We start from the raw sequence: 26,218 nt of genomic DNA, 5'->3' as shown, positions 1-26,218 counted from the left end.
CCTATAGCTTATAATTTTGATTTTTATTCAGTTATGCTTTAATATGTAAGAATCGAAATTTCATAAAATAAGACAATGAAGGAAGTTTATAATTTTTTTTTTTCTTTTGTCACAAAACTGGAGTTTATAATTTCTTAATTGCAAAAAGTGTTAGCAATCTGTAAATATGCTCCTACATACACATTGTTCTTACCATAGACAAACTATAATGGATTTTGTGTTTTCCTTTTATAGGTTCGGATAAATCTCTCCAACCTAACGTGAACTTTGTTCTGTATATCCCTTCTAGACATCAGTCTCTACTCAGGATATCAGATATGAGGGTGAGTTTCCTGAATTTTTTATTTTTTTTTTAAATCAGGAAAATTATATTTTATTTTAATTAATTGATCTTTTCTTTTAAAGAATTTTATACACTTACCAACAAAAACTCAGATAAAATGTATAAATAATACCCCCGTGGCAGTGACATTGTCACAGTAGATTATAGAGTTTTGTGCAGCAGAGCAAAATGTAACCTAAAGCAAAAAAAGGAAGATAAAAAGCACTTAAAAGTGCAATAACTTTCAACAAATTGGAATTTCAAAAAAAAAAAAAGGAAGAAAAAAACGCTGTGCATAAACAAGCGTGGCCTTTTCAACATTCCTAGTTTCAACTCTGAAGTTGTATTCCTGCTGTCTGTAGAGCGGCCCACATAGTATTTTTTCCTACAAGTTTACCTATATAATTTCAAGTTTCTAAATTTTTTAGTTTTTGCACAACGAAACAAAATTTAACGTTAAATTGTACGCCCAAAACAGTAGCCTTTCCGATTTTTTAATAGAGAGAGAATTGAGTGAAGCCTTGTTTAAATGCTTCACTGGTCTCCTAAGTGGTAAATAATAAATGTTTCATTATTTGTATTAATATTGAATAATTCTGCATATCATTATCCGTATTCTGCTTCGCTACTAAAAACAGATTTATGATATCAAGATTCCCTCGGGTCTAGGAAAACCCAGAATTCTCAGGGAATTTTATTTTAACTTTAAAAAGGAGGGAATAGTCGGGAAAGATTGCAATTTCTGGCAAAAAGTTGGAGAATTCTTGTATCATTCCAGAAAAATAACCAATCTTAGAATTGTCAGTTACACTAATCAGTGATTGAGATTCAAGTTCAATAATTCCAATGTCTATTACAATTATTTGTTGTAAAAATTTCTTATTTTAGAGAAACTGGCTCATTTAACGATTTTTTTTCCTTCTAAAAGTCTTATAACGCAATAAGCCTTACAAATTAAAAACTCTGTTTTCTAATGACAAATTACATGGTATAGATTAGGGGTGCACAATCTTTTTTCAGTGAAGGGCCACATGCTCAGCAGATTGACCAAAAAAGGGCCGCAGGCCAAAATATTTAGACAGACATGTTGGCAGCAATTGTTGGTAGTAATTGTTATGTAAACATCATTGTTCTCGGGATTAAATTCTTTTTGTCAGTTAACCTTGTAATAATTTTGCATGAAATTGAATAATTTTAAATGTTTAAAATTAGTAACTGCAAAACTGATGACTTAGGGGGGAAAAACAGAATCAGAATCAATTTATCAAAAATTGTTTTTTAGATAAATTGAAATAATTAAAAATTTTGGAAAAATCATTTTTATTTTTATCATATTACATAATACAAAAGTCCATTTAAACATGAATTTTAACATTAAAAAATTTGTTCACAGAATTAAATTTTAAAAAATAAATATTTTGTCCATAAAAAAAATTCAATTTAAATGCTTTGATTTAAAGAAAGATAAAGGTTAAAAATGATTAAAATTAAAACAAAACCCCTTCAGCTAAAAAGAATTAGCATTTAGTAGGGAATATACTTTAACTTTAAAACAATTATTTTAAATTAATCATAAGAGGCAGGGTCTGAGAGAGGGAAGAAAAAGAAGAAGAAAAACATTTATTTTGAAGGAATTATTTTACTTATTAAAAAAAAAACTATTAAGATACTTGTTTTCAATTCCTTATGACCAATACTTTTTTAAAATGACACTTACTATTTACACATATATATTTAAAATCAATTAAAATTTACATTACTTTTTGAAACTTATTTTGATTAAATTTTTAAAGTTAAAATTTAATGATATAGAAATCATTTTCCAGCATATGATCATAAATGATCTGAAATGGTTATCCTGTAATTTGCAAAGTTTTTAAATATTGTGATAATTTTATCTACTTGATCATATGGTAGCTTTTTCGAGTTATTAAATAAAAATTTTAATGATTTTGTTTGAAGACTGCTCTGTAATTTTTAACAGGCCAAATTCATTGTGGAAAACTGCCTTTCGACAGAAGCTGGTGTAGGCAGTAATAAACTTAGGGTAAATAACTTCATCAGTTTTGGAATCTATCACAAATGGTGTTCTTCCTTTCCTGATTTTTAAATCTCGTGAATACAAATAGCGATGTGTTATTTATTTTTAAATAGCTTGAATACAAATTTTTATGTGTGATTTTTAAATTGCGCAAATAAAAACCGCTATGCATGGTTATCAAATAGTGATATGTGGTTTTTAAATTGAGAGAAGACTCATAACGTATGATTTTTGAAACGACTGAATACGAATCGCGATGGATGATTTTTAAATCTCGTTATTGTTAAAACGAAATGCGATGTGCAATTTTAAGATCGCGTAAATGCGAATTATGATGTGCGACTTTTAAATTGCAAGAAGAATCATAACGTATTATTTTTAAAACGCCTAAATTCGATTTGCAATATGTAATTTTTAAATCACATGACAGCAAAAAGAATAGTTTAAGTGTGTGCTGTTAAACTTCCACATGTTCATGGGGCTAAAAAAATATGCACATGTTTTGAATAATTTTTTTGCAAATGGGACCGTGTTTTATGTAAATTTACACATCTCGTTTTTTTTTTTTTTTTTTTATTCTCTTCAGGAAGGTGTCGATTTTGATAAAATACGTAATTACTTTTCAAATTACAAAAAAAATAATAAATAAATAAACACAAACTAATTGCGTGATTTGCAATATTGTGTTAAAATATCAGGATATTCTAAATCACAATAATGGAAAAAAAGAAGAAGAAAACACTTTCGAAAAACCTCTTATATTTATGTTAAAATCAACGCAAATAGCACAAGCAAAAAGTAATTATTTTAATGCACGATTCAAAACTTGCCTGTTGTCTGACTAGTATTAAAAATATAAGAATTTTCTTAATTCACAGAGTAAAAACTACCAAACAAAACTATCAAAATCCTTTCATATTTACAATAAAATCGGCGTAAATAAAGCGTGTCAAAAAGTGATGTACTTAAATGCGGGATTCGAAATTAAGACGTCGCTATAGCGTATAAAATATATCGGGACTTTAAAAACCTTGTAGCAATAGTACCAATAGTTGCCAAAACGACGATTGAAAAATAACTTGACATGCTATAATACTGGCACAAATAAACCACGTCAAAAAATTTTAATCTAAATTAGCGAATCTTTACTCACGATTCGTAATAATGTCGTGTTAAAACATCGAAAAATTAAAAACCATGCATTAATGCTAAGCAGTAACTGCCGAAAAAGGAACAAAAGTAATTTAGATTTGCTATGAAGTTTGCGCAAATAAAGCGTTTACAATTTTCAAAAATCGCGATTTCAGAAACTTCGTGAAAATGGGTAGCAATAACTACTTAAAAGTCATTGGATTAACGATGAAATTGGCCTACATGAAGAACGTCAAAAAGTGATAACGAAAATTCGAAATTTGTGTATCGTAATAATGATGTATTAAAAATGTTAGGATTCTCAAAACTATGCGCAAATCCGTAGCGCTAACTATCGGAGAAAAAGCGATCGAAAAACTACATTGATTGAGACTGGGTGCATCCAAAACTTGAATATATAAATGTAAAATTTCCAAATTTTTTTAAAGGAAAAAAAAAAAATTTTTGAATGAATTTTTTTCATTTCGTTCAGATTCCTCTGGTTGTGCACCCCTATTATAGATAAAACATGGTCTAGATTTCATTGAAATTTACTTGAAATGTCTGGACAAGTCAGGGAAAAATTTTAAGTGGGAACCCTTTATATTTTGGAGGAATATGTTTTAAGGTCATTATTTATATGTGTACCTGTAAAGAAGACTCCTGTATTTTACGACTATCTCCTGTTTACTCCTATATTCCCAAATTTCTCCGTATTTGTCGAAGAAATTTAAAAAAAAAAACTTTTGGGCGATCAAATATCCACTGATGGCAAAAATAATTCTTTTATCTTAGAACAGGTTACCAGTGTGAGAATATGGCCAGTGCTGCAGTATGTTGAGTGTTAATAGTTTAAGTAATTATGCATAATGGTTTAAAGAAATTATATTTAGATTAAGATTTATATGCATACTTTTTACTTCAATGAATGTAAGTGCTTATTGCCAGCTTCTCCTGGTTCAATTCTCCCAGTTTTTGTATTTTTTAGAAAATTCACTAAAATTGATTCAGTTTCCTATGAAATAGAATTTTTGTACAGGCTTGATTTAAATAAGTATTACTTATACACAATGAAGCGAACCTTATTTACAGAAAACAGTTCAAAACCCTTTTATACAGTTCATTTTTATTCAGAACTCTCTTTTTAAATTAATTTAAAATCTTCTCACAATGTTTGATGAATTAAATGCCTATTGATATTTGAAATAAATACATTGAGAATGCAGTTTTAATGCCTTATCAAATAGTTCTATTGATAAAAATATACTTATGTGGCCAATAACTAACTCTCTGAGTTTTTAGTCAAGTATTTCTATTTTATGTCGATTTAGGTCTTTCTTTTCGTACCAAAAAAAAAAAATCTCAATTCTGAACAAAATTATGCTAAAAAATTATATTAATTCTATGAAAAATTATTTTACTAATTGGTATAGTTTGAATCTATATGTCATGTACTTTTTTAATTAATATGAAAAAAAATTGTGCCTGTTAATGTATTGATGTACTAAAACAATTTCCTTTCATCCTACTGTTAAAATATGTTGTAATATTCCTGAATTTTCCCTCTAAGTATTTGACTTTGGAATAAACTTACAAAAATAAATAGCATGCAGAGGAATATTATCATTTGAAATAATAAGAATTATGCAAAATTAAATAAGCTTATTTATTCTCAAAAATACAACTCATTTCTGTTGCTTATGATAACTCAATTTTTAAAAACTATTAGGTTCCAGCTTTAAAAAGCGTGATTTCTGTTGGTGTTGCTTCTTCATAGTTTTATTGTACCATGAGTACTCAAGATGGGTAATCTCTCTTTGAAAATAACCATTTAATGTACAGTATCTGATGAAATGATATTTTTATTAATTTAGAATGATCTAAAAATTCTAATTCTGCAACTTGAAATTAGAATTGTTATAATTGAAGCACAAAGATCATTACTAGTGTGATGAAAATAAATCACTAAGTAACATTTCTATTTCTATCAATGATTTTTCGACCTCATTAATTTACCTCCGAAGTGTTTAACAAAGATCCTAAAAATTAGTTTAGAAAACACTATACCTTAGATTAGAATTTATAGTCATCTTTTTAGAAAGCAAAATCATTCGTATGGGAAACTGTAAAAAAACGTTTGGTGGAAGACTGCAGTAGATAGTTTCACACCTAAAATGCCTAAAAAAAACTAAAAGTGTTTAAAGTAGGGGTGCACAATCTTTTTAAGAGAAGGGCCACTTGGACAGCAGGTTGACCAATTTGCTTGTCCAAGTATTTAGACAGATATTAACAATTATAGTATTTTTCATACAGAAACATCAATATACTAGATACTAAATTTTTTTTTATCAGTTAATTCAATAAAATTAAATTATTTTAAACATTAGACATAGAATTATAAATTAAAATTCAACAAATGCAAATCTGATATTTTTTTTAAAATTTCCTTTTCATTAAAAAAAGAGAAAAAATACCTATTAAACAAAATGAAAAAAAAAAAAAAAAAAAAAAACGCTGGAAAAAAATTAAATTTGCAATTCAAAATTCTCGGATTTTTTTTTTTCTAGAAAAATTTTTTATTTTTGATATTGTCTTGGGCTGCAGATCAAGAGATAGCGCACCCCTAGTTTAAAGTATTTTTTTAATCTATTTTAAGAAAGGTAATTCTGGAACTTATTGAATAAAATTTTTAATTCATGTATTTAATTATTTTTTTAAAAAACGTACTATCATTTATGTGAAAAATACAGTAATTTCTGTTTTTAGAAAAGTAATAATCATTTATTTTTATTCTTAGAGTGTAGCTAACTTTGAAAGTAAAATGACAGCTCTAGAAAGCAATGTGAAAGAGCTCAAAGATCAACAATCTAATCTACGAACAACAGCTTAAAATTTCTCAGGAGAATTAGATGTTGTAAAAGGGAGAGGTTATTCAATTATTGTCTTTTAAATTTAAATGTCTCTTACTCATTTATTGTGTTGATATTGACGAATATTTTTACGAATTTCTTGTCTAATAGCTAAATAATAGTTAAAATTCTGATTATTTAACATCCACAAAAGACTGCAGATGTATCGGAAAATCAAAATCCATGGATTATCTTGGTTGCCTTTTAGATAAACTTTCTAAAAGATTATGATTTATACTCTGAATTAAGTTATTAAAAGTAAATACATTATTGCAATCATAAAATGACAGTTTATATCATGTTTGTATGACATAGTGCTGGACTTCGCGTGCAGATCGTCGGGCTACCGCAGCGGGGGTGCAATCCTCTCTGCAGAGGATCAAAATTGTGATGGCATGTCTTCGGATCATCCTCAGGGATGTTTCCCAGACCGTCGCCAATAGCCCATTGTGCAGCTCTAGTGTGACGTAAATGAACAACAACAACAACAGTGCTTTTTTTTAAAAAAAAATTTCAAATCTATGTGAATGATTTAATAAAGTTGTTACTTTTGTTACGCTGCATAGGTATTTACAGTTGATCATCATGGTTTGCTTTTGTACTTATCCAAATCATACTTTATGAATCACAATTAAATTATGTGATAATGTAATTTTGTTGAATTCAGAAGGAAATATAATTTATATTCATATGATGTATACATCATATGATCAGTACTATTACTAATTATGAAGAAATGTTATATGGATTTAAAAAAAATATTAAGATGGCAAGTAATTTCCTGTGATATAATTGATTGAAACTCTTAGAGTCATGTCAGACTATCAGAATTATACTTCTTCTTTTCCAACTCAAAAGCCCTGTGAGCTTTCTCTACAATAAAGTTCCATGTTTCTCCAGTTTAATATTTTTTTCTGGTTCTTCCTCAACCTGATCCAGCCATCTTAACTTTGATCTTCCTCCTTTCCTTTCATGATTTTCTAAGGCATGTCTTATCCACTATAATCTTCTAGCTTTGATAAATCATATGATGTTTTTCCTTTTTAATTTTTCCATTAATTGTTACTTTAACTAATGCTTCAAAAATTCTTCTAATTATACTATGTTCAAAATTTCTAATATATGTTCATATTGTTGAAGAAAGCCTAGGTTTCAGACCCATATGTTACTATTGGTCTTATTAGGGTTTTATATATTATACATATTCTCAAAATTAATTTCTGTTTTAGTAATCATTATTTGTAAATATTTCCATTTTGTGTCCTTGGAATTTCACATTTATTGTTCATTTCGTGACCGTGATAAGTAAAGGATACCCCTAAAAGATTTTATCAATTTTTAGACCTTGTATTTGTGTTTGCTCTTCTGTCTTTGTCTTTATCATGATCTTTATTTTGGTTTGACCTATTTCATTTGCTTTTCCTGTAATTTCTTTTATTTGTTCTATTAGTCTACTTTTTTTTCTTGCATTAATTCCTATATTGTGTGCATGGGCACAGACTTTTGTTGACTTTGTGAATATATTGCCTAGTTGTCGAATGATGTGATTCTCAAAAGTAAGGTGATATTGAAAAGCATAAATAATAGGGATTCACCTTGCTGAGCACATTTGTTAAACTCAAATGAAAATTTAGCTCTTCCACTTATATTTAAGTCTGTGATGATGGAATTATAGCATTTGTTTCCCTATATTTCAAGAAAAATGCAAATATACTAAGAAATTTATTTGCTGTATCTGTGCGCAATGCTTTCGACATTAATGATATTAAAAATTTCCAGAACCAGACTTTATATTTATTAGACTATGTATGTTAAAATATTTTTTCTCTTAAAAAAGCATGAATTTATAGTTTAAAGCTAAAATATTTTCATGAACGCAAATCAATAAATGCTATACATATATGCTTAAACAAATGTTTTTGAGTATGTTGCTGGTTATTTTTTTCCTTATTCCACAAAGTATGGGGATTTTTGTAGATTTTTGAAATTTGCTAATATTTTTACTGTTCAATTTTATTTATTTTAGGTTACCGTTCAAGAATTGTCTAATTCTTCTGAATCAACTTCAAAATCATCTGTAGATACATCAGGGAAAGATGCTAAATTCCAGGCTGCTGTTCAACAAGGGGTAAGTTGAATTTGAAAAAAAATCTTACTTTTTTTTAAATTAGAACTATCAAACATCAGTGTTTCTCTTCCTAGGTTCAGTAGAAAAAAACATCGAATTTATATACCAGTATAAGCTAGACGTAATATGATGCCTCCTAATTTTCTATACACTTTATGTCCTGAGTAGATTAACGGTAGAGCTGCCTATTTACCTTCAAATCTTTGGCTAATGCATGCATTTTTAAAAATGTCATAAATTGAAAATTATCTGTACATTATATGTACTCAGTTAATAAAATGATGCTAGCCAATCAATTATTTATTTACTTCGCTTTCTGGCTTCCATAGAAGAATGTGTATTTTTTTCCTAATTTTGCTTAACAGGTATAAGCAAAATTCAAATCAATATTTGTTTAATTCCCTCTTGTCACACCATTTGAAAAATAAAATGATATAATAAAAACATTTATATTTCAGTTACTTCACAATATAAAAATTTATAATAGATAAAAGGCATAAGCTATATAATAACAGGATATTTGCTTCTGTTTTTAAATTCTGTCCATGGGCTGAATCTATTTAAGGCTCAAGTTTGCTCCGATGCTTCTTTGGTGGTAATTGTTTTCCATTTTGATGAAATGATTCAAAATGTTTTTGTTTTTTTAACTTTATAAAATTCTCCAAAAATTAGTTGGTTATAATTTGATAATAATAGATTTTATATTGCATTCTTTTTCTGGAAGCTTTTGTACTACCATTCACAGAAATTTGTGAATTATTTTTTCTCAGCAAACCTACTAATCACTCATTTTTTTTTTTTACAATCACTAACAGCAATGTTTGTCGACAAATTGTTACAATTGTTGCATTAATGCTATTTTTTTCTGTTTCATTTTAACCTTTTATAACATATTTCAATTTTTAAAATAGAACTCTTTTATTTCCAAAAATAGAACTCTTTTACTCCAAATAGAACTCTTTTTATTAGAAAATAACTAGTACTCGCTATGTGGCAAGTCTACCAAAAAAGTGGCGAAAAGTGTTAAATGAACAAGTGCTTATTTTAAAAATTGTTTAATATAAATTATGTCTATGTAAAAAAATACTCTGGGAATTCAGAATCTATCAATTCATGGTTGAAAAAATCATGTAAAAGGAGAATTCTATTATAATTCACATATTTCGATGTTGTAATATATGTTGCCCCTCCCCATAAATATTTTTACTTATCGTTCTTTAAAAGTCACTAAATTTTGTCGCATATTTTTTTTTTATTGTTTAAGTAAATTTTTACAGCCTTAGATTATATCTAATAGGAATTTTTTTTTTTTGAAAAAATAATTTTATAAAAATAAAAAAAGTTAGCAAAATGTGACTTTTAAATGTCTTAAGTGGCATATTTTTGTATCCATTGATATCAGTCAGCAACTCAATAGGTTTAAGGAAAAAGCAGCTGCTAAGACATTCTAGTCTCCCAGAATACTAACTAAAAATATAAATTTTCAAGTATACTTTTTAGTTAGAGTAAACATTCAGGCATATTTTGATACGAAAATGTATTTACAATTCAGTGCTTCTAATTTTAATACATCGCAAAAGGTTATATGAAGCCAACAGAAAATTTTAGAATTTTTTTTAAACGTCCGTAATAAAAATTGAACCAACTTTCCAGCTTTGCTCTTCGTTCACCATAAACACCCTTTTGAATAGACGATATTATTGTTTATTTTTTAATCATTTACAAATTAATGTAAATGATATATAAAAACATACACATCAGTCTATATTTAAGGAATTTAAATAAAAATTATTTATTCATTGTTTTGCAATAATTTAAACATGAAAATTTAATACGGTAACAATATTGTTTGTATTAAAGTTTAAACATTCTGAAATGTAAAATTTTAGCTGAGCTAAAAGGACCAGATAATTTCATTTTTAATTGTTTTAACATGACAAATTTGTTAACAGACAATTATTTTTTTAATCTTTCTCATTGTTACAGAAAAATTCTGTCACAGACGAAAATTCTAACTAAAGAAAACAGCTGTAATGTAAAGCTAAATGTAAAGTAGAGAAAACAGCTAGTGAAGTAAAGTTTAAAGTAAAAAGTGGAAAGCGTAATGTGGAAATTTTGCTAACCAAAAAATTAAATGTTAAAGAAAATGCCCCTCTCAGTAAACCATAGAATATAAATTATAGAGTAAATTAAAATATAATGAAAGTTCTGACTAAAACCAATATAAGACCAAGAGTAAACTATAATTCAAATGACGTGTGAAATTTAATTGCCTCTTTTTCAATACTATTAAAATAGTCATCCACATTATTTATGTAAAGCATCTATCAAAATCTCATGTACACTGCACGATTCATTTCTAACTTGCTGTATGATGAAATGGTGTCTCTTGTTTAAGCATTGTTAGGGCGTTTTTTTAAAAAGTTTTGCTTTTCTTAGTTTGAATGGGAAGGACTAAAATCTTTGGATGTAGAAAACGCAGAAATTTACCAAAATTCAAATTTAATACATGTTGGACTAGATATCACAAATAAGATGACATCCTTATCTTCTTCAGGAAAAAATTCAATGTATTTAGGTGCCAGGTCTATGGCATGTGTAGAAAAGTTATTAAAGGCATTGCCTCTTAAAAATAGGTTACTGTACCATCTTAAAGTGTTGCATCCTGTAATGAGAATGGAAGACACTTCTATTAAGTCAATAAGATATCTAGCAACAGTAACTCCATTCATTATAAATCCAGATTAGGCATCTTTGTTACTGTTACGTGGAGAACCAGAAGGTTATTCTTCTGACTCAAATGAATATGCACCAATTGATGTGTTTTGGAACTATTTTGTGACTTGTGATTTGATGTGTTTTTGTGTGTACTTGGACTATTTTGTGAAGAAAGATAATTTGGAAAATATCAAATATCCTCTTATAACAAAGCTTTTTAAAGCTCTTTTGTGCATACCACATGGGAATGACGATGTTGAAAGAGGTTTTAGTTTTGTTCATATGTGTGAATAAAAAGCTACTTGACAATAGGGCAAGTTTAAATTTCCATAGTGTTAATAGTTTGAGACAAGTTTTCACATATCAGCTGGGAATTTAAATAACTTTAAAGTTGACAAAGATATGATTAAAGGGACCAGTGCAGAATTGAAAAATTATTCTGCTTGATTAGAGGTTGAGAAAAAAGAAAGCGAATAGAATGTGAAAACACTGAAACTGAGGAAAGCAGATTCAAAGCTGCTGAAATTGATTTGCTAAAAAAATTGAAGGCTTCTCAAGATCTCTTAGCCACAGCTGAAAAAAAATATTAAAGATGAGTTAATAAAGACATGTCGATTATAGAAAGTGGACAGATCCTCTTATCTGAGGCTAAGTCGCGGATAGCAGAATATTTAACAGCATTGGAAGATACCAAAAAGAAACTTAATTTGTTTATGCAGGGACCTTCAAAAAAGTGATAAAAATTGAGATATGTTATTAATGAACAAAATTAAAAACTCTTGTTATTAAGTTATTGTTTTAATTCCTTTTATTAAATATGCTCCAAATCTTTGTTTCGCTGCTCCAAAATTGCTTTTTTGTTGCTCCAAAGATGCTCCAAAACAATGTTTTGCCACTTGCACCACTTCCAAAAAATCTAATTTTTAAAATACAGTCCCCTCTACCCAATTTCATCCTGTTCCAAATATCTGAATTCCTAACAAAATCACCACTCAGGAATATTTTATTAGAATATAAAATTATTTTATCATGTTCTTTAAAAATTATGGTGTTCTTTCAAAAATGAAAGAAAAAACATCATTTCTAGAGGGAATTATCTTTTAAACTCTTCTGTGATTTAAGAATTTTTATTATTTTTTTTTTTAAATTTTATCAATTTAAAATTCTAGCTAAAGCAAACTAGTCATTGGCTTTCTGCCAATGACTGCAATTGTGCAGTCGTAGTCGCCAAGGGAATCAGCTGGATGACATACGCTGGATCGGCAGCCTTGTACCCTTCTTCAGTGTTTAAGAAGCTTCGAACTTTGCTCTGTGCACACTCATACTTAATTTTATGTTTCTGTTTTTATCTTGTTACGTTTCAGTTAGTAATAAATGTTGTTTGATTTTTGTCATAGTTGTCTTCGAATTAATATGAGAGGGTTCCTCCCCCTCAATCTAATTTAAAAGTTATGTTATTTGTATTTTCACAATTTAAAAATCGTGCATCGCAATCTTATTTCACGTGATTTCAGAATCTAATATTTCAATTCGTATTCACATGAGTTAAAAATTTAATGTCACGATTCGTATTCGCAAGTTTTTTTAAGTCCAATGTCAAGATTCATATTCATGAGTTTTTGAAACCCAATATCATGGCTCATATTGACCCATATCAAATATCTATTTTTGTATTTAAAGGTGATTTGAAAACTACGCAGTGCGATTCATATTAACAAAATCTAAAAATTACATGCATCATGGTTTGTATTTGCACAATATAAAAAGTATAAGTTTTAAAATCCAATAGCTTGATTCATATTGCACATTTTTAAATTCCAATATCGCAATTCCACTGAGAAATATTTTCTTTTCTTGAATTAGTTTCTATAAAGGTGTTATATTTTCCATTAGTATTTCAATTAATTATTAATGTCAGTTAAAAGGATTATTATGTTAAATATGAAACATGTATGGCATATAAATTAATATCTCACTTTTGTGCAGAGAAAATTTTCAGGATCTTTTACTTTGTGTCGCAATCACCTCTTCTTCATGTTGGATGTACTCAGAAATTTCTGATACTGTCTAATGGCCAACATCTTTAACAGTAATGCATTTTTAAAAATTTTATATGAATGGAAAAACTTTTGATAATGTAAGGCATTTCTTTTAAACTGTGTTCAAATGGGTCAAGGAGACCAGAGAAAACCTGGAATTATCAGGCAATTTGTTTACAAAGACCTGGAATATTCCTACATAATACCTAGAAAATAACCAGTATTAAAATTGTCAGTAACAGTAACCAGTTATTGAGATTCAAGTTAAATAATTCTGACATCTGTTACAATTATTTGTTGTAAAAGTTTCACATTTTAGTCAAACTGAAATGTTCCCTTTGTTCATTTAATAATAATCTTTTACACAGAAAATCTAATATTTCACATTATAAATAAAAGAATCAAAGTTTTCTAATGAACATAGGGCTCAATTTTCATTTGAATTTTTCAAGGGAATTTTTTTTCTGAAATTTAGTGGGAACCCTGTTTAAGCATTCTCAAAATATGAACAACATTACAAAATTCATTTTTAAAAATTTTAAAAAAAATTTAAGTATGAAATAAAGTAATTTTTGAAATTTTACAAAATACAAAAAATAATCCCATGTTTATTTTAAAATATTATAACATGGAGTACATTGTAGAAGAAAAGAGCAATTTGGTGTCTACTGACTGACAATTTTTTAGAGTTATATTTTATCACCCTGTGACCGATTAGCAACCGTTATTCCGCTACGCTATTTCATTTACTGTAGCATTTGTTTTTAAGTAGTTTGTTGAACTGTTCCTTATTTCTGAGTTTTTCCTGCAATTAAAATCTGTATAGTTATCCTAATATAGATCATACATGAGCTTAGTGATTGTGTATTCCCTCTTGATATATTGTTTATAATATGTAACAGGGAATTTTTTGTTAAGATTTGAGTGGCAATCCTTAATCGGTCTTTATTAGTTTTCTGTAGATTTTTAAAATATGTTTAAAATAAACGTAACTGAGCTTAAAATCCATAATGATAAATTGGTATTGAAAACATTTTTCTTTTAATTGTATGTCTTAAAATTCTTAACAATAATTTGAACAATATTTAATAATTTAAACCAGTGATTCCCAAAGTGGTCTATATCGTCCCCCAGGATTCGATGACAACCTGCAAGGAGTCCATGTCGAGTAAAAAAAAAAAAATTGGGGGTCAACGATAGTGGATCTCATATAGGCAGGTAGTGACTTTTAATTTTGGCATTTCATGAATGGAATAATCAACATACAGTGATAGTACTTAATTACTTACATTATATTTCCTTATAATATAAAAGCATATATCTATCTACATTCTACATAATTTATAAAAGTAGCTATGAAGTAAGAATTTTATGAAAATTTAAGTTATTAGGATTATTTTTTTGATGTCTGAAACTGAATTATGAAAAACTAGCAGTTGCCTGCAGCTCTGCCTGTGTACTTTTGTATTTTCTCTGCATGTAAGATTTTATTTTGTAACAAGAAAGTATATTTCTGTGGTAAATTGTAGTCTAACCTGTGTTAACTCTTTAGCTAGCTATACTGCTAACTTTATCTGCGCACAAGATCACGTAGATTTGCTGCCTACTTTTTACATGAAAACGTAATAAACAGACTGACAATACCCTACTATGGTTTTGTATACAAACTCATTTCCGCAATTATAATATTTGTAGCGGACTACGGGTTATATAGTGGAATTATTTTATTCCATTTATATTTTAAATTAGATTGAATTTAATTAATAAATGTATAAAATAACATGTTTTTTTCTACAATATACTTTACTACAGCTAGAAATTTAAATATTTCACTGTGAGTAGCACTGTACCAGCTATCAAAAATACATTACAAAATTAAGTTGATGAATTTACAAAAAAATCAATATCAGGAAAGCAGGGGGTCTATCCAAAATGGAAAAACATGGCAAGGGATCTGCGAAACAAAAAGGTTCAGGAACCTCTGGTTTAAACAATATTTTACTAGTATAAAATAATCCTTTTTTCTTGAATAATATCTAATTTCATGCTTGAAATTCATACAAACCCATCAGTACAAAGACCAAGGATTTTAATTCAAGTATGCCATAATTTTATAGTTCTCCAAATTTTAAAGGTTTAGTTTATACTGTTGTCTAAATATCTCATTTATCCTAATGTCTAATTTTGACGTATCTTATTTATTTATGTCATCTAAGAAATTGATTAAATCAGATAATGATTTGGATATGTTGTTAATGGATATGTTTGGATAAGGAAAAGTAACTGAATATAAAATTTAAAGACTCATTACTTTAAAAAAAAATTATTTTCTAGTGAAGGCAAATGAATGATCATGTTGTATTTTCCCTCTCGCTTTCTGAATGTACTATTACGCTTTCCCAACCAGGAGATACACAACTGCCAGTTACCTAAGTGCAAATAGAATTTAGTTTAGGTGTCTCATTGAAATATGTTTGATCAATATTCAAGTAATCATCTCTATGTACAAAAAAAAAAAAAAATATCGTAAGAGCTACCATCTACTCCAACGTTGCTATTTTGTGTTTTTAACTTAATGTTACATTTTGCTTTGCTGCCCAAAAACTATAACACTTAGAAACTTAAATTACTAAGGCGCGTAGAAGACTGTTCAGGAATTATGATGCTATAAAAAAATTAACATTCCATTATTTGTTCAAGAATTATTAACTGTTGAACTTGTTGTAAAAAATGCCATACAGGCCCCTCTACAGTCCTTAAGAATTCAACTACTGAGTTGATATTTGGCATGCTGAAAGGGCCACATTTGTATATGAACTTAACACAAAGTTTTTTTTTTTTCTAAAATTCCAATTTGATTAAATGGCATTGCAATTTTAAGTGCCTTTTTTGCAAATTCTTTTTCTACTTCTCCCCATGTTTTTGTTGTTGATTTACCTTAAATTATACTGTGTTGCCTAACATCTAGAAGACTTAGAAGCGTAAAATTACGAAGGTGTGAAGAATAGTACACAAAATGTTCTAAGGAATTAGGTATATATGATTCCACTGTTAGTTTAAGAATTATTAACTGTTAAACTTGTAGTAAAAAAAAGAAGAAGAAAAAACACATGTTCGTCAATCTACTATCTGTAAAACGTAACTACAGAGGTAAAATTTAATTAGCTAGTTGTACCATTTTATACTTTGATTTATTCTCAGCCTTTTTAAAAATTCGCATTTGTTCAAAAGCTATTGCAAACTTAAGTCAGTTTTTTTTCAGCTTATTTTTCTTTAAATATCGACTATTTGTCCATTATTGTAAAGAAAATTTATTTAAAAATTCTTGCTAGAGTCAAATCAATCTGAAGTAGCAAAAGAAAAAAAGAGATTGTGTGTTGCCCATTATAAGTCTTAACATTTATAGTGACATTTTTTAAAAATAAAATTCAATCCAGAGTTTCCTATTTTAGTTTTAGGACAAGTAAAATTACTTCTCATTTATTTACATGTTAACGAAATATTCTGTGTTTTTGTGGAAAATATTGATGTTTAAGAAATAAAAATCAATTATGAGTGTTTGGAAAGCGGAGATTCCCAGTATATTAAATTTGTTAAGTGTAATCTCTCTAGGTATCTTAAATATAAAAAAAAGTTTATTTTAAATGCATGTAAAATAAACTTATTTTTAGTAAATGAAAAGTTTTTTTTTTTTTTTAAAGGAAAAGTTTTTTTTAAAGAAGTATTAATTTAACAGGGGAAGAAAGCTTTATTTCAAACCCAAAGCTTTCGTTGTTTTTCTGGAGAGCATATTTGTAAAGAAAGCACATTTTATGTCATCTTTAATTAAAGAATCAACCTCATAAGTGTCCCAGTTATTATTATCATTCGAAAAATTGAAAATATATATATATTTAAAAGAAAGTTTTTTTCTGAATTCAATTAAAACTTTTTCACTCCAAAAATACTTGGACTAACAAAATCTTAACATTTAATAAGTTATAAATCTCAATATTTATAGTAAAATTTAAAAAAAAAAAAAAAAAAACTTAATAGATAGTTATAAGTACTATTCCCAATTTTAGTTGTGGTATATTTCATCCACAAATAAAGCAAAGCCTCCTAATATATTAAATTTGTTAAGTGTAATCTCTTTTGATATTTTAAATTTTAGATATATATATATTTACTTTAAATGTATGTAAAAAAAAGCAACTTATCTGTGTAAAGGAAAAGTTTTCTTAAAAAAAAAAGAAGTATTAATTTAAAGTGGAAAAAAAGAAGTGCATCACCTTTATTTCAAACCAAAAGCTTTAATTTTTTTTCACTGGAGAGCATATTCGTAAAGAAAGCACATTTGATTAAACAATCATCTTTGTAAGTGTCCTAGTTTTTTCCTTTAAAAGCAAAAAAAAAAAAATTTATGACAAAAAAAAAATAGTTTTTTCTGAATTCAATTAGAGTTTTTTTCCACTCCAGAAATACTCGGACTATCTCTTAGTACATTTATCCACTGATATTCCTACATTTATTGATTTTTCAAAAGAAATCAATTAAAATAATAAAAGAGAAAAAATTAATAAGTAAAAGATCCTTTTGCAATAAATTTCTGACTAACTCACTGGCATTACAGTCCATGTTGGACCATGGTCTTACTAACAATTTTCCTCCAAAGTCGCCTGTCTTTAGCTCTTTGTTTCCAGTTTTGGACTTTTAGAGTCTTAAGGTCTTTTTCTACCTCGTAACCATCTCTTGGCCGATCTTCCTCTTTTCCTCTGGCACTGCCCCTTGAATATTTTCTTAATGCCTCTGTTTTTCCTCCATCCTTTCAAGGTGTCCTAGCCATTGACTTCTCTTTGCTTTTATGTAATTTATTATACCTTTTTCTTTAAATGGTCTTGCAATTTCAAAACTGTATCGCCTTCTCCACAGATCACCCTCTTTGACCGGTTCAAAAATAGTTCTAAGAATTTTCCTTTCCGGGTAATCAGCATTTTTTCTTGTTTCTGGGTTGGAGTCCATGTCTCTGATCCATAGATAAAGGTTGGTCTGATTATAGTTTTATAAACCTGAAGCCTCGTTATTACTTTTGATGTTAGCAATCTCTTAAGTGCAAAATAACTGTGATTTCCAGCATTTAGTCTTTGCTTAATCTCTGACATAATATCATTGCTTTCAGTGACAACTGAACCCAAGTACTTAAATTCCCTAACTCAATAAATTTCACTTAGAATATTATTTGACATGTCTTCAATTTAATATCGTAAAAACAATTATAATTTTAATTGCATACTTTATTATTTATTTTTATCTTCTAGGCTTACTAAATATTTAGCTTTTTATCTGCACATTTTTAATTTTGTTCTTTTTAGGGGTTCTTCTTTTATTCAGTTGCTGAAAAATGTCGGACCTGACAAATGCTTTAAAATCCTACTGTTTGCCCTGACTGAACAAAAGATACTTTTCCATTCACAGGGCCTGATGTTTTGACTAGTGTAGCTGAAGCTGTAGTAATGGTAACTGTTATTCTATGTAGATTTATAAGACTCCTTTTAAGCATGGTTAAGATCAGAGGAAATTTTCTCTTTTCACGCTTGCTATTAAAATGTGTATTACCGAAAATTAGACCAAATTAATTGTTTTGTTCTTATAAAAATTATCGTGACATGTTAGGTGTGTAGTGATTGGCTCTCGGCTAGAGAGCGAGTTGTTCACGCCCCTAATTAAATAATTAAAATGAAGAGTATATACATATTTATATAACCGTCATTGTACAGCCGACCCAATTTTTGGGTTTACGACTATTAACGGTCACCTCTGTATCCTAAGTATAAAGTTAAGTAAGGTTTGTCAACAGCTCACAGACTGAAAATTTTATTTTCAATCATTAAAAGAAATTCACTAATTTTGCTTTCTAGAAGCATAGTATCCTTTTTAGGCTAATTATATTATATATATTATATTTAGGCTAATTACATTATATTCTTATTTATATTAGGCTAATTTATAAACTTAAAAATTATTCTATCAATGCACACACATAAAATTAAGATGGAAGCAAGTTAAGACAAACCAGAAATGGTGAAAATCAGAACTCATTTGTCTTGTATACAGTTAAAAACAAATTTTGTGATTACAGTTAAAATATATTTTATAGTTGCCCCACTTAATAAATATGAACAGTTATGTAGGAAAAGTCAATTAGCTATTTATTAGCAATTTTTTATACTATTTATAAGAAGAAATGACAATGATAAGGAATTACCCCAGTGATCAATAATTACCCCATCTATAAGGGGCAACATTTGATAGAGTTTCCTATAATCAATTATAATGTTTACAGTAGAGGTGAAACAATTAAACAAAAGCTTACACTATTTTTATATCAAAGAAAAAGAAAGTAACTCAAAATATTTATTATTAAGAGAAGGAGGAGGATCTTTGCAGAAATGTACACATTTTGAAACCCATCTTTGAAATAGAAAATACAGAAAGCCGTTTAAAAGATACTTATTTTGTTAGATTAAACAAAAAACTATTATTAAGTAAATGTAGTTATACTTTAGGAAAGTGTACAAGCATTCTTGTCCATGTCTCAAATTAAAAAAATATATTTATATTTTTGTAAATAAAACTTAGGTGATCATTATTTTCCCTAGAAGCAGAGTGATCGTGAATTACCCCGGGTCACCCTATTTCACAAAATATGGGATAAAGTTCATGTCACTGAGACAAAATAATGTTTCACTATATGTTCTTACCTTTTCTGTTGACTACTGGATTGGCATTTCTTGGATCTTTCATCCTCTCTTTCAATAAAAGAAAAAGAATTAATTAGAATATGATCGTCATAAAAACAGTTAAAAATCAACAAAATCAAAACTATTTCTTATATTTTATAATTTTTGTTAAAAATAATTTTTTTACTTAAATGAAATTAATTTTGATTTAAATGAAGGAGAAAGATCATGTATTAAAATTATGGCAAATATTTTTATTTTTAGTAATAACAATAAGTTGCATGTCTAACAACTATCTTTTTTATGCTCAATGCATATTGTATTTTAGCATAAACTACTGATGATTTTGATTAAAAATAATTATCAATGGAAAAGACTATAAAATTTAGTCGTGAATTGTAGGGGAAAATTTAGAGGACAGGTCTAAATCTAAAGTAAATAATTAGACTTGAAATTTTAACTTATTATGCATCGTTTTTTGAAGTTGGATAAAATATATGAACTACTAAATATTTAATAATATTATAATAAAATTACAAAATAATAATAAGTTAAATATTTTTCTAAAATAATGAAGTTGTTTTTAAAGTAAAAAATTTTCTCCTACAGTTTTTTTGATTCTAATTTAGAAAAAGAATAAGATATGTATGAAAAAATAAGACATTAGCCAATTAGAATTAAAATAAATGGATAAATTCTAAATAAAGCTTTTGTTGTTCAGGCTTCCCACTCAATTTTAGAAATAAAATTTCCTGAATTTTTGAGGAAAGTTTCCAACAATTTCTGGATTATATATTTCATCTACACAGTTATCATCACAAATTAAATTTTAATTAAACAATTAATTAAAGTTACTTTATTGTTGAAAATATGTCAAATATAAGTTTCTTAAAAACAAAATTTTTAAAGGTGAAGGCTGAACGGTATATTTTAGAATTAACAACTATATAAAAACAGATAAAAACTCAAAATAGTAAATTAAAATAATAACCATGAAATAATATTCTAATTTCAATTCAAAATAATTGAACCTTAATTTTGAAGTAAATTAATTTTATAACAAATTTAATTTTACAACGTAATAATAGTTTTATAACAAATTAATTCATTTTATAACAAATTTAATTGTAAAATTAAACTTAATATAAAGATTTAAAATGTTCTTATACCTTTACAGCAATTCATTAAATGCAAAAAAAAAAAAAAAAATATTAAAGCAACAAAATAAAAATTAGAAATAAGGTCCTTCTATATAATATATCATTTTGTTATTCATTTATTTAGTAAACAAAATATATTATATTGAGTATCAAAACAAATAAATTGTTTATAAATGTTTGTTTTATTTATTTATTTTTTGGTGGTTTAAAAATTATTTAAAATTACTTCTCATATCTAATCAAAAGTATTTTTTGAAACAATAATTGACACCCTCGGTTTAGATTATTCAAATAATATTTTTTTACAGTCCTTCAAAGAAAAAAAATGGCTACCGAAATTGAGCAAATTATTAAATTAAGCAATGCTTCTGAAAAATGAAAGAAACATTTGTTATTAATGACTAAGAAATTATAAATTCTTCTTTTGTTAGATAGAGTTAATTGAACTTTTATTTATGAAAAAATCTTCTAATTCATTTTAAAACTAAACTAGCAGTTTACAGGAGAGCATAAAATGAAATAGCCAACTAAAGAATTATTGTTATAAAACATAATTTCTAAAAACTTAACAAATACAATTAAAACGAATAAAACTAATTATGAAAAGTATGTGATTAATAAAATAAATGCATTAGCTGAAGAGAAAAAACATTTTACTTACTTGCTCTTTTAAAGTGTTAATTTTCTCTTTTTGCAAAGAAGAAAGTAGACCCCTTTGGGACTAGGGACTAAGCAAAGATTCATTTGGTGAGAAAGTTTTAAAACAAGGAGTATTCATCTCCTTTTTTTCAAAAACTTTCTCGCCAAAAGAATCTGTACAATCAAGGACCACCTACTGGGCAGATTTTCGCTACTTGAAAAGAATGTATCTTAGAATTGGGGGTAGGGAACAAAATGTGCTTCCTTCCCGTCTCTCTCCCACATTCTTTTTACTTCAAGAACTTCAAACATACTTATCTGGTGATTTCAAACAGTAATCAAGTAATCAATATCTATTTTGAATTATTAAAAACTATTTCTGGTCCTCATAATAAAAAACAAATATGCACTGAAACCTTTTATTAACTATTAGCGATAAGCAAGCTTACTAAATTAAAAAATTATTGAAATTAAAATTCATTTCAGTACTTTTCGTAAGCAAATTTTTTATACATATAAACTGGGAAATAATGCTTACATATATGTTTTGATTGGCGGAGCAGTAAATTAGAATATTGTTTCTTTATAATGAACAGTAAAGCTGCTATAATTAAACACATTTAAGTAAATAAACCATTTTTTTATTTTTCATCAGCTTTTCAACAGTTTTAGTATATAAAAAACACGTTCTCTTTTTATGAAATATTTTTTATAAATTATTAAGTATCTTTAATTGGGCAAATTTATTTACATTAGCAAACTGGCTGTGCAAAATATAATATTAGCATTACAAAATTATAAATTAATAAAAAATATATATATTTTCGTCCAAAAGTCTTTATAAATCTTTTCCCTCGTTAAAAAAAAAATAATGTTTTTTTATAAATGAATGCGTGAAGACTGTTATTTTATATCATTCACTTCAATCACTTCATTATTTACATCACTTCATTATTCACTTATATCATTCACTTACCACTTCAATCACTTCATTATTGACATCACTTCATTATTCACTTATATCATTCACTTACCACTTCAATCACTTCATTATTGACATCACTTCATTATTCACTTATATCATTCACTTACCACTTCAATCACTTCATTATTGACATCACTTCATTATTCACTTATATCATTCACTTACCACTTCAATCACTTCATTATTGACATCACTTCATTATTCACTTATATCATTCACTTACCACTTCAATCACTTCATTATTGACATCACTTCATTATTCACTTATATCATTCACTTACCACTTCAATCACTTCATTATTGACCATAGCAAGCTTATGAATTGTAAAAATATTAGCAACAAAATGTCTTTTTTTCCACGTAAGTTTATAATTTACTTAGTCATTTATAATTCAGTCAAATACATTTCATTTTCATTTGCCAATTAGTAGTATAAATTGTCTTACCATATTAAGTAATGCTTTATCATTCTGTATTTATACTCATTTAAATTTTGAGATTGAATAATAGTATTAGAACAAAAGATAAAATTTATATTTAGCTTATTGGTTTTGTTTAACTATTTTTTCATTATTTTATTTCAATAGCATCTTTTTCTTGTCACACAATGTATTTAATTTTTTATATATCTCAATTAATTATTAATATTTTCTTCAAACCTCAATCTCTGTTTTTTATCCGCGCATTCTGTTAAATTGATTTTAAATAAATCTTAGTTCTGGAACTAGGTTATTATTATTTTGCAGATTTAAACTTTTATTTTTCTTCAATAGTGTATTTTTTCATGGCATGCATATAAGTAACTAAAGTATACCATTTACTAAATAAGCAAGAAAGGTTTAAGCAATTAAAGTATATCTTGTCCTACGTTTAAAGCTCTTGATTTTAATTTTTTAAAGAAAACTTTTTTCCCCAGGGAATATTGTTTTTTATTTATTTATATTTTAAAAAAGAAAATTTTTTTTATGGGAGATGCTTGAATTCTTTTTTTTTTAAAAAAAAATTTTTGTAAAATATTCTATAGTGAGAGAATTTGTTATCATGAGTTATATTGAGAAATTTTAAAAAGTTAGCTTTATATTTATTTATTTGAGAAATTTTTAATAATTTTTTGTGTGGCTTAGTTGTTTTAAGAAGATTTTATTAGTAAACTTTAATTCTTTAAGTAAACAAGTTCTCAAATATTTTAATATTTGTTTGATTTTACGCATCCTTTTAATAGCGTGAAAGGTTTTAATTCTAATTTTTTCCTTAAATTGAGTGGTTTCATTCCTTTTATTTAAGAGAGTATGTTTTTTTATAACAAGACTTCATTTATTTTTAGCAAAAATTATATGGAACACAGTGAAAGAGCGTCCGGCAACCTAATTCCATACATTTCCACATAGAAAGGCACTGCCACTCGTGTTTCGGAAACAAGGATTGGGACCCTTGACTAATCCTTTGCAATCAAGTTTATTCTAGTTTGATTTTCCGTAAAAAAATTAATTCAATTTTAGGTCAGAGATTGTGAATTATTTATTTTTTTGTAAATATTACTTTTATTTTACAAACCTACTTAGCTAGCAGTAAAATATTTATTTTCAAAGATCATATTTTAAGTTTCATGTATTTTAAATTTGTTTTCTTTGTAACCTATTTATAATTCCTGATTCCTCTTTTTTTATTTTAGCATTTCTTACCTTCAGTCACCATACTTTTACATAAATGAAATTAATTTATTAGGAATTTTGCATACTTCGCCCTATTTTATTTGAGTGATTATAGGTATTCTTTAACCCTGTATTATATGTTTATTGACGAATGTAAGTTACTCAAAATTTTCACAAGAATCAACTTTCAAAATGTGTAATTCTGCAGTATCATGCCATGACATGACATATCATTAAATTTCCACCATTATTCAAATGTATCACAACTTATGTTGGGATTGGCTTTTCACCAGAAAATTAATTCTTGAAAGCATTGATAGCTCAATTAAAGATATAAAAACTAATTTACTTTCATTTTATGATTTAAAATTTATTGTGAATATTAAAATGAGAAAAACTAAAACAAAACTTGACATGTAATAAATTTTTTGCACCATAAGAAATACTCAAGGACAAGGATTGACAGAACACGAAGTCTAATTGAGAGTATTGACCTGTAGTGCACATATAAAAGAAGTATTTAAATAATTTCTGAAATTAAGCTGTACTCCATGCTGCACAATTTATTTTCTCATTTTAAAATGAGCTGAAAATTTGTGATTTGTTTATTTTGTTCAGCTTACTTAGTATGTTGCCTAATGTATCTCTTATCTTTCATGAAATAAATACTTATAAAAAGCAAAACACTATTTGGTCTTTATTTTTTTAAATTGTGTCTTGTTCAATGCATATTAAGTCTTTAATTTTGTTCAATGCATATTAAGTCTAATGAGTGTTCACATAAATTAGTTGGTGTGAAATATTTATTTATACTTTTTAAGAAAAATGATGTAGAGAGAATTTCAAAATTTCTGAAAAAATGAATTTATAAATCTTACAACATTTGCAATACAGCTTTTTCTGGAGCCTGTAGTGTGAGGACTAATTAGTATATATTTGTACTGCTTTTCACGATGGAAGCATGTGACAAATTAAATAATTTACTTTTAACAAAACAAGGTCGTTTTTGTTTTTCATAAACCAGGAAATCTCTTATAGGAGAGAGTGTTCATAAATGAGTCAATTTTCAGTTAGTTTTGTAATATTTTCGATTTGATTTTATGTTTATTTTATATATTTGGTTATCTGAATACTTACTGTGAATAATAGATAAACAAAAAATAGAAATTTAGCCCATTCAATTCCAACACGTGAGGTTGAATGTGCCATTGATAGTTATGAATGGGCCACATGAAATTCTATTAAAAAGTAAGTATCAATTTCTTTTATTAACTAAATATAACAGATAATGATTTATCAAAATTAATTTTACATCAGTTAAAATTTATATCCTTGGTCTGTCTTTGACTTGAAAACACTGTCCATCTGAAACAAAAACTTATTTTAATTAAATTTCAAGTAATCAATTTCTAATAAACTAATATTCTGAAGAATTTAACATCAGGCAACATTTTTCTTTAGATATGAATATAAATTATGCCTTTTGAACTGCCATTTAATCTAAAATCTTTAACAGCCATTTTAATAGTTTCATACATCAAAAAAAAAGAATTCTAAATAGGAAAAAAAAACCAAGCAAAAGCAGAATAATCTTCATAATCAGGGCAAAGGAGGTCCATTCAGTCGAACGTATACTTATTGCACATGTATTCAGAATTCTGAAGATCATTTAAATTCAAGCATTGACACATTTAAAGTTAGTCTACAAAGGGTTTTGTAGTTGTCATCAAATAACAGATATTTTTAAGGTAGTATTTTGTTTGGAGAAAGAAAAA

The 26,218-nt window shown here is 27.0% G+C and overlaps 1 protein-coding gene across 9 annotated transcripts in view; it reads left to right on the top strand.

The window, feature by feature from the left end:
• LOC147806685 (uncharacterized) overlaps positions 1-25,127 on the top strand; it is a 60,477-nt gene extending 35,350 nt beyond the window's left edge. For 5 of the 9 annotated variants that reach the window (XM_087149329.1, XM_087149327.1, XM_087149330.1 and 2 more), the window contains 3 exons: positions 235-323; positions 8,430-8,531; positions 12,419-13,080. In XM_087149329.1, the coding sequence (XP_087005455.1) occupies positions 318-323; positions 8,430-8,531; positions 12,419-12,634 (324 nt within the window). In that variant the 5' untranslated portion in view covers positions 235-317 and the 3' untranslated portion in view covers positions 12,635-13,080. The other 4 variants (XR_015428500.1, XR_015428499.1, XR_015428501.1 and 1 more) reach the window with 4 other exon arrangements.
• Positions 25,128-26,218: the final 1,091 nt, after the last annotated feature.

This window comes from Parasteatoda tepidariorum, chromosome 8 (genome assembly GCF_982258835.1).
Source record: "Parasteatoda tepidariorum strain Cologne lab strain chromosome 8, Ptep-v5.0, whole genome shotgun sequence".
Classification (NCBI taxonomy): Eukaryota; Metazoa; Arthropoda; class Arachnida; order Araneae; family Theridiidae; genus Parasteatoda; species Parasteatoda tepidariorum.
Note: the sequence above shows the minus strand (reverse complement) of the source record. Positions and strands in the feature narration are given on the sequence as shown.